This window comes from Lygodium microphyllum, chromosome 23 (genome assembly GCF_053477565.2).
Source record: "Lygodium microphyllum isolate KBCC chromosome 23, Lygodium_microphyllum_v1.1.10, whole genome shotgun sequence".
Lineage (NCBI taxonomy): Eukaryota > Viridiplantae > Streptophyta > Polypodiopsida > Schizaeales > Lygodiaceae > Lygodium > Lygodium microphyllum.
This window is the reverse complement of record NC_141157.1, coordinates 63,518,687-63,531,353: the sequence shown is the minus strand read 5'-3', so window position 1 is coordinate 63,531,353 and position 12,667 is coordinate 63,518,687. Positions and strand designations below refer to the sequence as shown.

General features: G+C 38.9%; 1 protein-coding gene across 2 annotated transcripts in view; it reads right to left on the bottom strand.

Annotated features, from left to right (window-relative positions):
• Positions 1 to 2,506: 2,506 nt before the first annotated feature.
• LOC148016258 (mitogen-activated protein kinase 15-like) overlaps positions 2,507 to 12,667 on the bottom strand; it is a 38,217-nt gene continuing 28,056 nt past the window's right edge. The window contains exons 7-11 of one of the 2 annotated variants that reach the window (XM_087663987.1): positions 9,698 to 9,835; positions 9,462 to 9,535; positions 9,169 to 9,273; positions 8,960 to 9,081; positions 2,507 to 3,054 (exon numbers count right to left, since the gene is read on the bottom strand). In XM_087663987.1, coding sequence (XP_087520113.1) covers positions 2,798 to 3,054; positions 8,960 to 9,081; positions 9,169 to 9,273; positions 9,462 to 9,535; positions 9,698 to 9,835 — 696 coding nt within the window. In that variant the 3' untranslated portion in view covers positions 2,507 to 2,797. Of the gene's footprint in view, positions 3,079 to 8,959; positions 9,082 to 9,168; positions 9,274 to 9,461; positions 9,536 to 9,697; positions 9,836 to 12,667 lie in introns of both variants that reach the window. The other variant, XM_087663988.1, reaches the window with a different exon arrangement.

The following is a 12,667-nucleotide window of genomic DNA, read 5'->3' as shown; positions in this document are numbered from 1 at the left end:
GGTCTTGCACCCACAATAGAGATATTAGACATGCTCTCTATGCACTTCAAGAACATGCAACTTTTAGTCATGGACAAACTTACTATTACCTGAGTGATTATACTTGCTCTTATGAATGCACTTGGATATTTGAAGAAACTTTGGACACATCTAAGCTTAAAGTTTGAAGGTTGCAATACCCTTCAAAGGGGCTTTGGTTCTTCCGAGGAAGAGTAACAAATACAAATAGAATACCCTTCAAATGAATGGTAGTAAAATTAGAAAAATCATTATATGGCCTTTTGATCTCTTTATAAAGAAAAGGAAAGGTTGTTCTAATGCCTTCCAACCTTCAAATATAAGGCATGGGTCACCCATCCTCCATTGGCTTAAATATATCAAGAGCTACCTCTTTTCTCACTCTACCTCAACTCCAACATTTGGGTATTATAATCATATTAGCACATATCCATTGTTCTATGAAGTTATAAGCAAATTAAAATTCTAACATGGTGCACATTTCACAAGTCAAGGATCCCACTAACTCTACTTGATTGACCTAATATGAGATCTCAAATAAAGCTAGACCCATAAGTAGCCTTAAAGATAAAGATTGGGCATTCAAGTAGCATGCACAATCCCATCCAAAGAAATAATGCCCTAAGCCCAAATAAAGAATTTATTGCATCCCTAAACATATGTAACTTGCAAGTACACAAATAAAACCTTTGCCATTACACACTCATCCAAGCAATAGGACATATGCCTTTAGGAAGTCGATACAACATCCTCCATCCAAATTGAGGTAGACAACTTCAAAAACAACACTAGAACAAAGGTTCAACCACACATACACATAAAAACAATAAGCAAATGGTTACTAGTAATGTAGAAATATTACACACAATAATAACACTCAAAGCCCTCCAAGTTTTCATGCTACTCAATGTTTGGGCTCTCATCCTACTTAATGTATGCAAACCTCCAATAAGTAATTACAAACTTGCCATTAAAAACATTGCAAAGACCCTAAGTTATCACTCACTACACCATAAGCTTCATTGTAATGGACAAGTTCAACACAGCAACTCCTACAATGCTAGGCTATGTAGTTTGGAGCACATCCATGTGAACATATGGAAAATTGACTAACACTTTGGGACCATTCATTATCCTAACTTCATTTATTCTAGACCACTTTTCTTTCATATTACCTAAGGCAAGCCATTGGAAAAATTATAAACAAGCTTATTAGACAACTTTCATTGTGTTTTTTTATAAGGTAATAAGCTAGGCTATATGATAACAAAATCGCATACCGTCTTAAATTGATTAAGCATAATCTTGCACGATATACAATTTCAAAGGAAGTAGATAACAACATAGGGCAAACACTACCATTTATCAAACAGCAACCTCAAACCACACGGTTGTTCCCATTCAGCATGTTACAACCTAGGCTACAAAATTGTGCCATTGGAACTCTTAACGTCCTTACAATTTTTTTCCCCTTATTTTGCGGAGTTCTACCTTTCTATGTACTATACTTATGTTGCTCTTTTCATTCTCATAGCCAGCCCAAAAAAATCTGAAAGGCAATGCTCCTGTGCAACTCGTGTACAATGCAAATCTAAAGTTGTTAACTGAGAATACAATGCCAATTAAAAGAGTATACTTTTTTCCATTAGGTCAACATGAGCCCTGCATTTTCACCTAATTACATTCCAGCTTTTGTCTACCTTGCGAATTTCAAGCCAATTCCCATTAAGAATAGAAATCTCATTATGACAAGTCAGCAGTATATGCTACATGGTTCCTTCCCATCTACAAAATGTATATTGAGTAACATGTATGAACATGGGTTGTGGACACTAATCTTGAAAGGCACATAAACAAGAGCAATTTGTTCTCCGCTAGAATCTACTAACAAATCACTCATGTACATGATGCTCATATAATAGGGATGCCACTGCCAACATTAGCCAAATCTATCATAGATTTCAAATAGCCAAGTATTGGAGCAATTAGTTGTATTCAGTTTCTTTTTTCTGTGAAACCTTTGTTCATTGGTCATCGATACGTATAGACTAAATAACGTAGTTACACACACACACACACACACACACACACACACACACACACACACACACACACACACACGTGTATATGTACATACATGTATATATACATCCATCAGCTATATGCTTATTAAGCTAACTTCTTATCCTGATGCATAATCAAATGAACATTAAAGCAATGCATATGTATACTCCTTTGCTTAATAAAGATTATCTCATCCGACATCCTTGCCATTGTAGAAGGTATGAAGTTGAAACATGTCAACAGACATTATAAAAGCTATGATTGCCTTCATTGATGGCTGTACATGCCCTTGGCTTTTCTTCAGCAAAGAAAGATGAATTTGACCCATTGGTTATAGAAAAGATTAAAAATGTGAGTTTAAAACTGTGATTGCAAGGGACTAAATGTTATGAAACTGTGTGTTTACAAGTTAAGTGACTAAATGTACATGAAAAGAATGCATTCACTCTCAGATTCAACATGGCAATTGCATAGGTACATCCTTGATTCTCTTATGCTATAAAAACTATGATCTCACATGCACAATGTGGGGCCCAGATTGGCAATGCACCCAAGAAACTGGCTTTAAGGACTGCTTGCTGCATGAATCTTTACATATGAATATGGTTATATTCACCCCTTCAATTTGGGGGCTTTATCATACAAAGCAGCAGCTCTACTGCTGCTGAAGCTACTGGTTAGTAATCTACAGCTTGCAGGGGCAGCACTTGTCCACTCAAGAGCGAGCCAGGCCACTATGGAGTGCTTGAAGCCTCTTGGTCAATTCAAAACCTAAGATGTGTGTTTTTTGTTGCATCTTTGCTTGTTCATGAGCAGAGTTTACAAGATCCACTTCGGACCTCAAGGAAGGATTCCTTTTTGCATAGACAGGTGCAGATGTAAATGACCCATTGACACTAGCACTTTTGAAGAGTCTCTTGGGTTGCGAAACCTCCCCTTCTTCAGTGGTTTTGCCTGCCTTCACATGGCCACCTGACAGGAGTACAGATCATCTCTCTCTCTCTCTCTCTCTCTCTCTCTCTCTCTCTCTCTCTCATGCATATATTAGCAAACATGCATACATTCAAGCATGTGCATGGAGTATTGATGTGGACACGGAGGTAGCTCATACTTAACACATATAAAAGCCAGTTCTTATCCTTTCCAGGCAATACAAAACAACTAGCATTAACAATTAGGTCACTTTGAGGCAATGTATTAACAGCTACCAAAAAAGTGGAAAAGGAAATCAAGGCATGCAGGAACAAGTTGGACGGGCAATGGCCATATCCATTAGTCAATCTCTATCCTCACAAAATCCCTAAACAACAATGAATTAGAGTGGGCAAAAAGGTGAAAGGCAAGATGGACTTTCATCAGAAGATGTAAGGGTCTCTCTCATCATCACTTTAAGACAAAGTAGACCAACCTAGGGAGCAAGTCCAACATCATAAGTTCCCTTTCATAACTCTTGATTATGGCACAAGAAAATACACACTCAAGACAAAATCTCTCTCTCTCTCTCTCTCTCTCTCTCTCTCTCTCTCTCTCTATTCTGATAAACATCATGAGATGGAAAATCTACACAAAGTGACTCCAAAATGGAAGACCTTCCTTTATAGTTGTGAATGTTCTGCATCACTACCCAAGAGCAGGAGCCTACTATTATGCACATTCAGCAGGTGGATGGCACTATAATTAATGTGAATCGAATTGAGCCACAGCAACCTTCATGCACACAAAGAAATAAGAGCTACATGGACCTTCCTCATGTGCCAAAGAATGTCATAAATTGGCATTGCTGTATGGTGTGTGAGCAAATCAACCCTAAGAATCAGAACTCAAATCAGCATGAAGGAGAACCCTGGAACTAACAGAGTGCACAGAGTATATGTATCAACACAATAAACCAAAGAACGCTTAGATAATGGAATAAAATGATAATGCACTAAAGGAGTGAGTGAAGGATGCTAAAGGAGTGTGTCATACTCTATTGGATCCCAACCAGCCAAGAACACAGATGTCTAATCATGAAGATAATGCAGGTCAGTCGCAGGCAGGATGGGACAGCCAAAATACAGCTGTTCCAAGCTTGTGGAGAGGGTACAAGCTGCAACATCTGATTATGACAATAAGGGAAGGGCTCAGGCAGCAAAACGCAGCAGTAGTTGCAATTGTGATTGTAAAGAAATAGTCAAACAAAGAATACAAACACAAGTGTATGACAACACAAAGATTGATGAAAGAACTCAGGTGGGTTGGGGTAACTCAGAGATGATGAATATAGAAGATGAATGAACAAAGGAATAGATACAATGTTCAATGCAGTAAGCACACCATGCAGAATGAATACAAAACCTCGAACCCTTGTGTCTTTGAAGGACCAAGGCAGAGGGTATGAGCTGCAGAGTGTGTTGTACTTTGTAAGGACCCTGAAACACAGCAGGCAGTGAAGGCAACTGCTGTAGGCTGCAAATGCAGGCTGCAGGTGGCTGGGAGCAACAAATGCAAGAGTTTGGCAATTCTCTGACTGGTGGCAATGGCTGGAATCAGTGCGGTCAGGTTGGAAAGCTGCCGCCTGCAGTGAATGCAAGGTCAAAAGGGTTGGAGATTAATCACAATGAGCTGATGACAGCTAGTCACCACCACGAACTAAGGTGTCGGCTTCAAAGGGTTGTAGATAGTAGTGGGGACTTGGGCAACAACTGAAGGAAAACCTGAAAATATGATATAGGCTCAATGGACAGGCTGCTTCCTATTTATAGATTAGTGGATCCTTGCAAATTAGGGTTTGGCTTATGGGACACAAACACTCTCTAGGAAAGAAGTCATTTCATGAAACTTTTGTAATAAGGGTGCTCATCAGCTACCCAATGGCCAACAACGACCTACAAAGGCAATGGAACCACTTTGAAATTTTCTTTTTAGGCCTGTTTGGTTCGATCCTATAAAGTATCTGTGCCCCAGCAGGAAATAAAAGGGATGGTCTATTCCAAAACATCATAAAACAAAAAGCAAACCCATCCACTTGTGGGTGTTGATGAAGAAGAGAATAGGAAGAGCATATGTGGGGTACTGTAATAGAGAGTACCCCAGGAGATTGTCATGTGAACTGCCGTGAATATGATGGATCTAGAGTTGACCACTCTTTCAATCGAAAAAGGATAGATAGACACAAATGCATGTTTACAAGAACAAAAAGCCAATCCATGGAGCAATGCAAAGGTCAATACCAAATGTAATGCTCAAGTAAAATACCATGCAATGGTACAATTTGGACGGTGTCCTTGCAAGAGAATTGTCCACTTGCCTAAGCCCCCCTTTTACAATCATGATCATCAAGATGCAAATGGCAAACGGATGATGATACAAAGGTATGTGTGTACAAGATCCTATAAGCACCAAGAGAAGAATACCAACCCCCCACCGAATAGTGAAAGGAGAAATAAGCACCCCTTCTCTCCACAAGATGTCGACGTCAATGGGAGAAACAAGAAACACTCAAAGAAGAAGAGTGAGCTCCATGTCCACCTGAAAACTTATGAAATGAATGGCCTCCAAGGTCGCCTCAAGGCAAAAACTCAACCTTCGGAGAAGAAGAATATATGCCCCTCCAGAGTTTGAAGCCCATGAAGGAAGGGCAACCAAAATAATGAGTATTATGACGATCCAAGTCTCTGTCCCAATCAACCAATAGGTCCTATGGAGGTTAGTGCCAACCTGAAAAGACAAGTTAGGAGCAAAAAATACCACATATACCTCAATTTCAATGAAAAGTGCTTGCAAGTGTGGTGTGTTGGCTTTTGGGATGGTTCAACTACCAAAACACAAGCACGCTAAAGATGTAGAATTGGAATGTTCAGCGGAAGAGAGAAGCCAGGATAGAGCTTGCCCTGCAAGAAGCAACCCAGAGATGTGGTAGATCTGCAATCGATACTACTAACATTTGAACTAGAGGAAGGCACCACGATTAACTACACCGAAGAATCTCTAGGGAAAGTGGGCTCAAGAGTGTTTGGCTCCACACTATATGTAGAGGACAACTCAAAAAGAGATGGGGCTCATCAAGTCTATTCTCAAGAGAGATAAGGGGTGCTCAAGGATCGATGTCCATCATTGTGGCATTAGTAGACCAATCAAATAACCCATGGAGTATAACAAGAACCAAAGGTCCAATGGCCATATGAGCATTCTTCCCCTTCTAGGAAGTCAAGGCCCCCTCTAAATATGAAAATTGGCATTTCTTACGAAATTGATCAAACATCCAAGCATAACACGATAGCTAACACTCAAACTCATACGAGGTGGCTAACAAGGGCTATGAGATAACTTTCTCAATAAAATTGAAGTATTTTTGTGGCAATTTACTCATGAACACAATGACTTGATCATCAACTAACTTGAATAAGCCAATGGTGGCAAATTCAGCAAGCAACCGCCAATACCAACCCAATCAAATCATCCCTCTCAATAAATTTGAACTCTTGGAGCTCATGGTCAAGGTTGCTACGTCGGGTATGATCGCATACCAGTCTACATATTTAAGGAGATTACTAAAATTAGCCATTGTTAATGATCCTTACACTTCTAGTCACAAGGAAAAATTATGGACTCAAATGGCTACTTATCCTTGGCTGCAAATATTCTAGCTCTTAAAACGCATAAATGAGCTACATTCATGCAACAATTTGATGCTTGGGAGACATGGACTTCTACAAATATATGTAGCAATACATATCATCGTAACACTCACATTGATCACTAAGCCCGTTTGGATAGATGGTGTTTGCTTAACGAAGCCTAACAAATCGTTTTTCCATGCAAGCTTTGGATTGATATAGCACCTGACTTGCTGGATCACGTGCCTTTATGAACATCATTGATGATCCTCTAGATCATAAAAGGCCTTTGCTATTAAACAACAGTTATCCTTCATATCAAATTTTAAACATGAAGTTCAAGATACAATTGTCATACGTCCTTCACAAATACTTGATGATATGGATCATATGCCTACCACAATTTTCTTCATCACATGCAACATATCATTTGTGACTATGTAGAGTATTACAAAATTTCAAAATATTCAGCATCATAATGATGCAAGATCAGCTTAGGAGCATCTACATGAGGTTGTGAATCATGGAGCCCTTGATTTGTCAAAGTTGAATGCCATCCTCATGCAAAAATTTAAAAATGGCAAATCAAAGCTAGCTACAAAGTGATGGAAGACAAGAGTTGTTCCTTGAAAGGATTGTACTACTCTAGACAAACAAATTCCATTAATATGGCATCGGCTTTGTCTTAATTATGTACTACTCTAGACAGACAAATTCCATTAATATGGCATCAGCTTTGTCTTCAATACTTAGCAAATGTATTTGCAGTTCCTTCTACTCCTACACCTAACATTTTCAATGCCAAAGATGCTTTGGAGTCATGTACATCTAATTTCAGGGACCTCTACTACTTTTCACTTGAGGATTCTTTCAATGAAAAATAATTGCACCATGCTCTCAAAAAGCTTCCTAATGGAACACTTGAATGGGATGGACCCAATGTTGAATCTTACAAAACATTTGTGATGATTTGAAAGGCATTTTGCTATTCAACATGCATAATGCATGGCCTTCAAAACAAATGCCATATTTCTAGGAAGGGTTCATTATACATTGGGAATTTCTCTCTCAAATGATCATAGAATTAGGCTTTGGATCAAAATTGCAAAATAATATTTATGGCTTTACAGGAAAGCAATGCTTCTTACATTCCCCATCCTACTTTTACTAAATGTTGAGATCTGGGAAAATCAGTAAGGTAAGGATGACCTCTCAGCTCTATGTTTCATGTGATTGCCACTCATCTTTATCTTGCTTATCTCACAGCATCTGAGCCACAAAAGTAGATCAATCAAAAAGTTGCAAACCATGCAATTGAGCAAGAATGTTTTGGTGACTCTTTTTTTCTCCCTTGAAATGAATAAGAGGATCTCGCTTGCATAATGGGAGCATTATAATCCTTTTGCGCTGGTTGCCGACTTGTGAGTAAATTGCAAAAAGTCCGAATTGTCACATTCAAATGCCAACATATCAAGCTGGGTTTTGGATAATTAAGAATCAAATGTGACCATTGGAAATTGTCTGCATGACCATTTTAGGTTGAGAATAGTGCAAAATCAAATTTTTCTGCCTTTGATCACATGGACAGATTTCTAATGACTTGACTCATTCAGTGTTTAGCCACTTTGTACATCAATAATAATACAATGGTTTTCTACAAAACAAGAGTGTGTGCACCCCTAGATGTGTGAATGTGCATATGCATATCGGTGCATGTGTGTATGTATGTGCGTGCACAGATGCATGCATGCAATCACCCAATGTGTTTATGTATGCAACCACACACGTGCACGCACACATACACACACATGAGCATGCATGAACGTATGAACCAGAACAGAGTATAACCCTATCATCCACCACTCAAAAAAGACATGCATAAAGTCATACCAAAAAAATTCAAATGTCTCATGAATGGAATACATAATATCAACATATCCAATTGTATCAACATGACATCATATTTCAGAAACATCCCAGATTTATAGTGAGGTCCTACATGGAAAAGACTAAACTTGAGATTTAATGTCTTCCTACACAGGCATAGTAGGAAATTGGTTTTGAAACTAACGTAAAAGCTACAGTCATTCAAAGGATCCATCTGGAGATGGAAACAAGCCATGTCAACAAAAATAGTTTCAGGCTGGAAAAAGTCCCTACCATGATGGCACACATCACATAATTTATGTTGATCGTTTATGAGTCTCTAAATTTAAAAGCTCATGAGAGTTGAAACTGTGCAGATAGCTTTGTGTGAAATTGTGAAGACGAGCAAATACCTTGAAAAACCTTTTGAGAAGCTCTCAATGATGATTTCACGCCAGATCTAGCTCCTTTTTCTGGATTCTCGTTGTCCTTCTCATGCTTAGAACCATCCTCCCTGAAATCCAGAACACGCTCCCTGAAAGAGAACAGGTGAAAAGAATACTCAGCCTTTCAATCTCAGTTGGTTTTCACGAAGTTTCTAGTTGAAGAGCAACCCATCTACCTAGGCAATGAAGCATGTTCCCTTGCTGGTGGAGGTAAGCACGAAGAGCCCTTGGAAAAATTTTCTTCAAGATAAGAAAACTGTCTCTTCAGCTGATCTGCTGCACTGTTGGTCAGTTATTGACAAAGACATGATTAGCACAACAAGGCCTCAAAAAATGCATGTGCACATGCAAGTACTCAGAGATATGCAACAATGATCATACATGTATGGATACAGGTCTATATATGTGATAAAAATCAGCAATGCATGCACATTTGATTATCTTGCCTTACATGATTATTTAACTGTACCTTGGATATGTGAAACGCCCTGAGCCTTTCCCATGAAGGTATTCCTTGAGCATCTGTGGATGATACTCCAGAATCTGAACAGCAGCTCTATTAGACAGCTTCTTAAAGCGCAAATGCACATGCATATGTCTAACATAAAATCATAACTCCAGCCAACAGATAAAGCAAGCCTCCACTTTACTCCCTCACTACCTAAGAAAACCCACTGTGGTCACTTAATTCATTAGTCATCTTACTTCGCGATAAATAAGCTCCCGAACATCATCCTTTGACATCCTACGTCGCTCAAACTCAAACTCAGCTTTTGTGATTGGCTGAGCTGATGGCTCACGTTCTACCTTTGACAGTCCTCTGAAATATGGATCAGCTAGAGCCTATGGAAGAAGCAATGATCAAATGTCAAAACAGAAATTAAGGAAAGAAAAAGACAATATTGATATCATTAATAGGCATGTTTCATTCAGATGTTCCAAGTTCAAAGTTGACACATGGAGATGCTTGATGGTAAACTAAGAGCACTACTCTAAAAACACATCAGCCATCAGACAACACAAAAAAAGCTAGGAAGCAATTTACAGAATAGGAGAAACAAGAAAGCCTCAAGGTTATGCAGCTAAAAGAGGATGACAAATTCTTGGCAATACTACCGATTTGATAGATAAGCTACCTGAATAAAGACATGAAAAAAAAGCAAGTTGTTTATTATATCTGTTCTGATGTGCATTTTTAGTTCATGTTTATTCCCACAATGTTAAAACCAAGACAAGGTACAATATTCATTGCTCCTGTTTCTGTTGCAGTTGTAGTAATTCAACAATGCAATAGATGTAGGAAAGAGCATGATCAAACCATGCATCCATCCACAACAACTCATTTTTTATATTGTGGCTGGGTCTGAAGCTCCACACCAGGTCACAGTACCAAAATTTCCACTTCAGATATACTACATGGTGGAGTGCCCTCTTTTAAAACCCGAAAGGTTGACTGCCAGGTTCCACAAGGATGTTGATATTGTGCATCTGGCTGTATCATGAAGACTTATCTGAGTTCAAAAGCTAGAAACCCATGTTTGACAAGCATGTCCATACAGTGACTCTGGTTCTGCCATTAAGACTTAAAAATAAGCCATTTGTTAGATTTCAAGAGGGGAGCACATACTTGGAATCCTGTCATTCTGGTGCTCTCTAGTTGTTGATTTGTCGAACAAAGCCCAAAATTTTCCTTTGGCAAGGAAAACTAATGAGAGGCGCACTCACACAGTTATGGACAAGAGCAAACATAGGAACAACCATGACCCATCCAAGACCATCACAAAGCTCTGGTTTGCCGATGAAGAACCCATTCAGATAAGAGGAATGACCCCATATGGGTCTACATCCCCTTTGGACTAAAGAGATACAGAAGGTTCATAAAGGCTATGAAACCTTTGTGATCATCAAGGCAGCCACAAACAGAGAACAAAGATGAATGATTCATAAAGCCTCCAAGTCCATTGTGTTATGAACAAAGGTATTTTATTGCATGCAAGCGGCCAAAAATCCATTGTAACTGACTTGTTTTGAATTATGAATTCCAAAATAATCAGTTTTGTTCAAAATAAGTATTGGCTGAATCAAGATATGTGCACTACATCCACAATATTGGTTGATTCAACCAAAATAAATATTGGCTGAATCAAGATAAATGCACTGCATCCATGATCATGCAAAAGATTCCATTTGACAATGCATGGTAAGTTCTCAAGAGAGGACATATTTGGACAAGACCTTATTATGCTATTCGATCCTCTCAATGTAGGTCTTCTCACAACTTTCCAAGAGTATCGTGGCATTAGGAGACATGCCAGAGAGACTATTAAGGATACCGATTCACCTCATTCCTAAAGGAAATGCAAAGAAATTAGAGATAACTCAATGGAGACTAACCATCTTGCTAGGAATTGTGCAGAAATTCTAGCGAGACAATCAATGTAAGCCCATCTCTTCTGAGGTTGGATATTATTCACTCCCTTAAGACAATATTTTTTAAGAGATGTAAAATCCAAGATAACATTTTCACCCTTTGGGAATCCATAGCTATTGTCAGCTCCAAGAGCTCTTCTACACTCCAAGAACTAGCACCTAATTGTGTTACTTCTCAATTTCGAGAAGGTGAACAATACGAAATTGAGAGTTTCTAGAGGACAATGTTTCCCCAGTATGTGTCAGAGGACTTACAACTTTATACTCTTCAATATACTGTGAGGTCTTAAGTCACTCGGGTTAGAGGAGAGATTCCACATGCATAGATCAATGAGACAAGGTTGCCCTCTTGCTCCGTTCCTCTTCATTTTTGTAACACGTGACATACCAGTCTCCAGAGCTAGCACAACCAAACACAACAATGTGCTGCAGTCTAGCGATTGAGTGGGCTGCAATGGCAGCCAAAACACAACCACCTGGAGAGGCTCTAAGTCTAGGTGACTATTGCATATAGTGAGGGGTGCAGCCAATGGAGAAGCAGAATGATGAGGATGGAGTGTTGGCACAATGTGAGAATGAGGGATTGATCAAGGATGAGAATGGATGCCCATGTGATGCCCTTACATACAAGATTCTTGGCAATGTAACTACAAAACATTTCATCCTCTAAACATTTCAACCCCAAAATGTTGCATTTTAGCATGAAACATTTCAATTTTGGATAGGTTCTAAGTGAAAACAGCACACGAAACGGCAAGAGAACACATCTAAAATACATATGTTCAACAGTGTTTTCTATAGAAAGTCTTCTTTCGCTTGGAGTGAAATGAATAGGCAAAACACTACATATTGAAGCATTTCAATATTGAAATGTGGTTTGGGTTGAAACTTGGCATTGATCCTTACCACGCTTTGAGTTATGGATTCCATTGCTCATTCATGATTAATTATGGGCTTTAATGTTCACCTCTCACTGCTCATTGTGTCAATGTTTATACTGTGTTTTTCCACTTTCGTTCATCTGCCAATTCCCGCACCAAGGGGAGTAACAAGCAAAAGATCAATCATATCATCATTACACAACAATAGGAATCAAATGTACATGCCGTAATCCTTGGCAATAGCTAGTTGTTGAAGCAAAGAAGTGTTGGCAATTATGTTTGTCATGCACTATCATCTCCTGCTTGTGAGCCTTAGTCTTAGTCTGACAGGGATATTAGGAGCTCTAACATGTCTATCATGTGC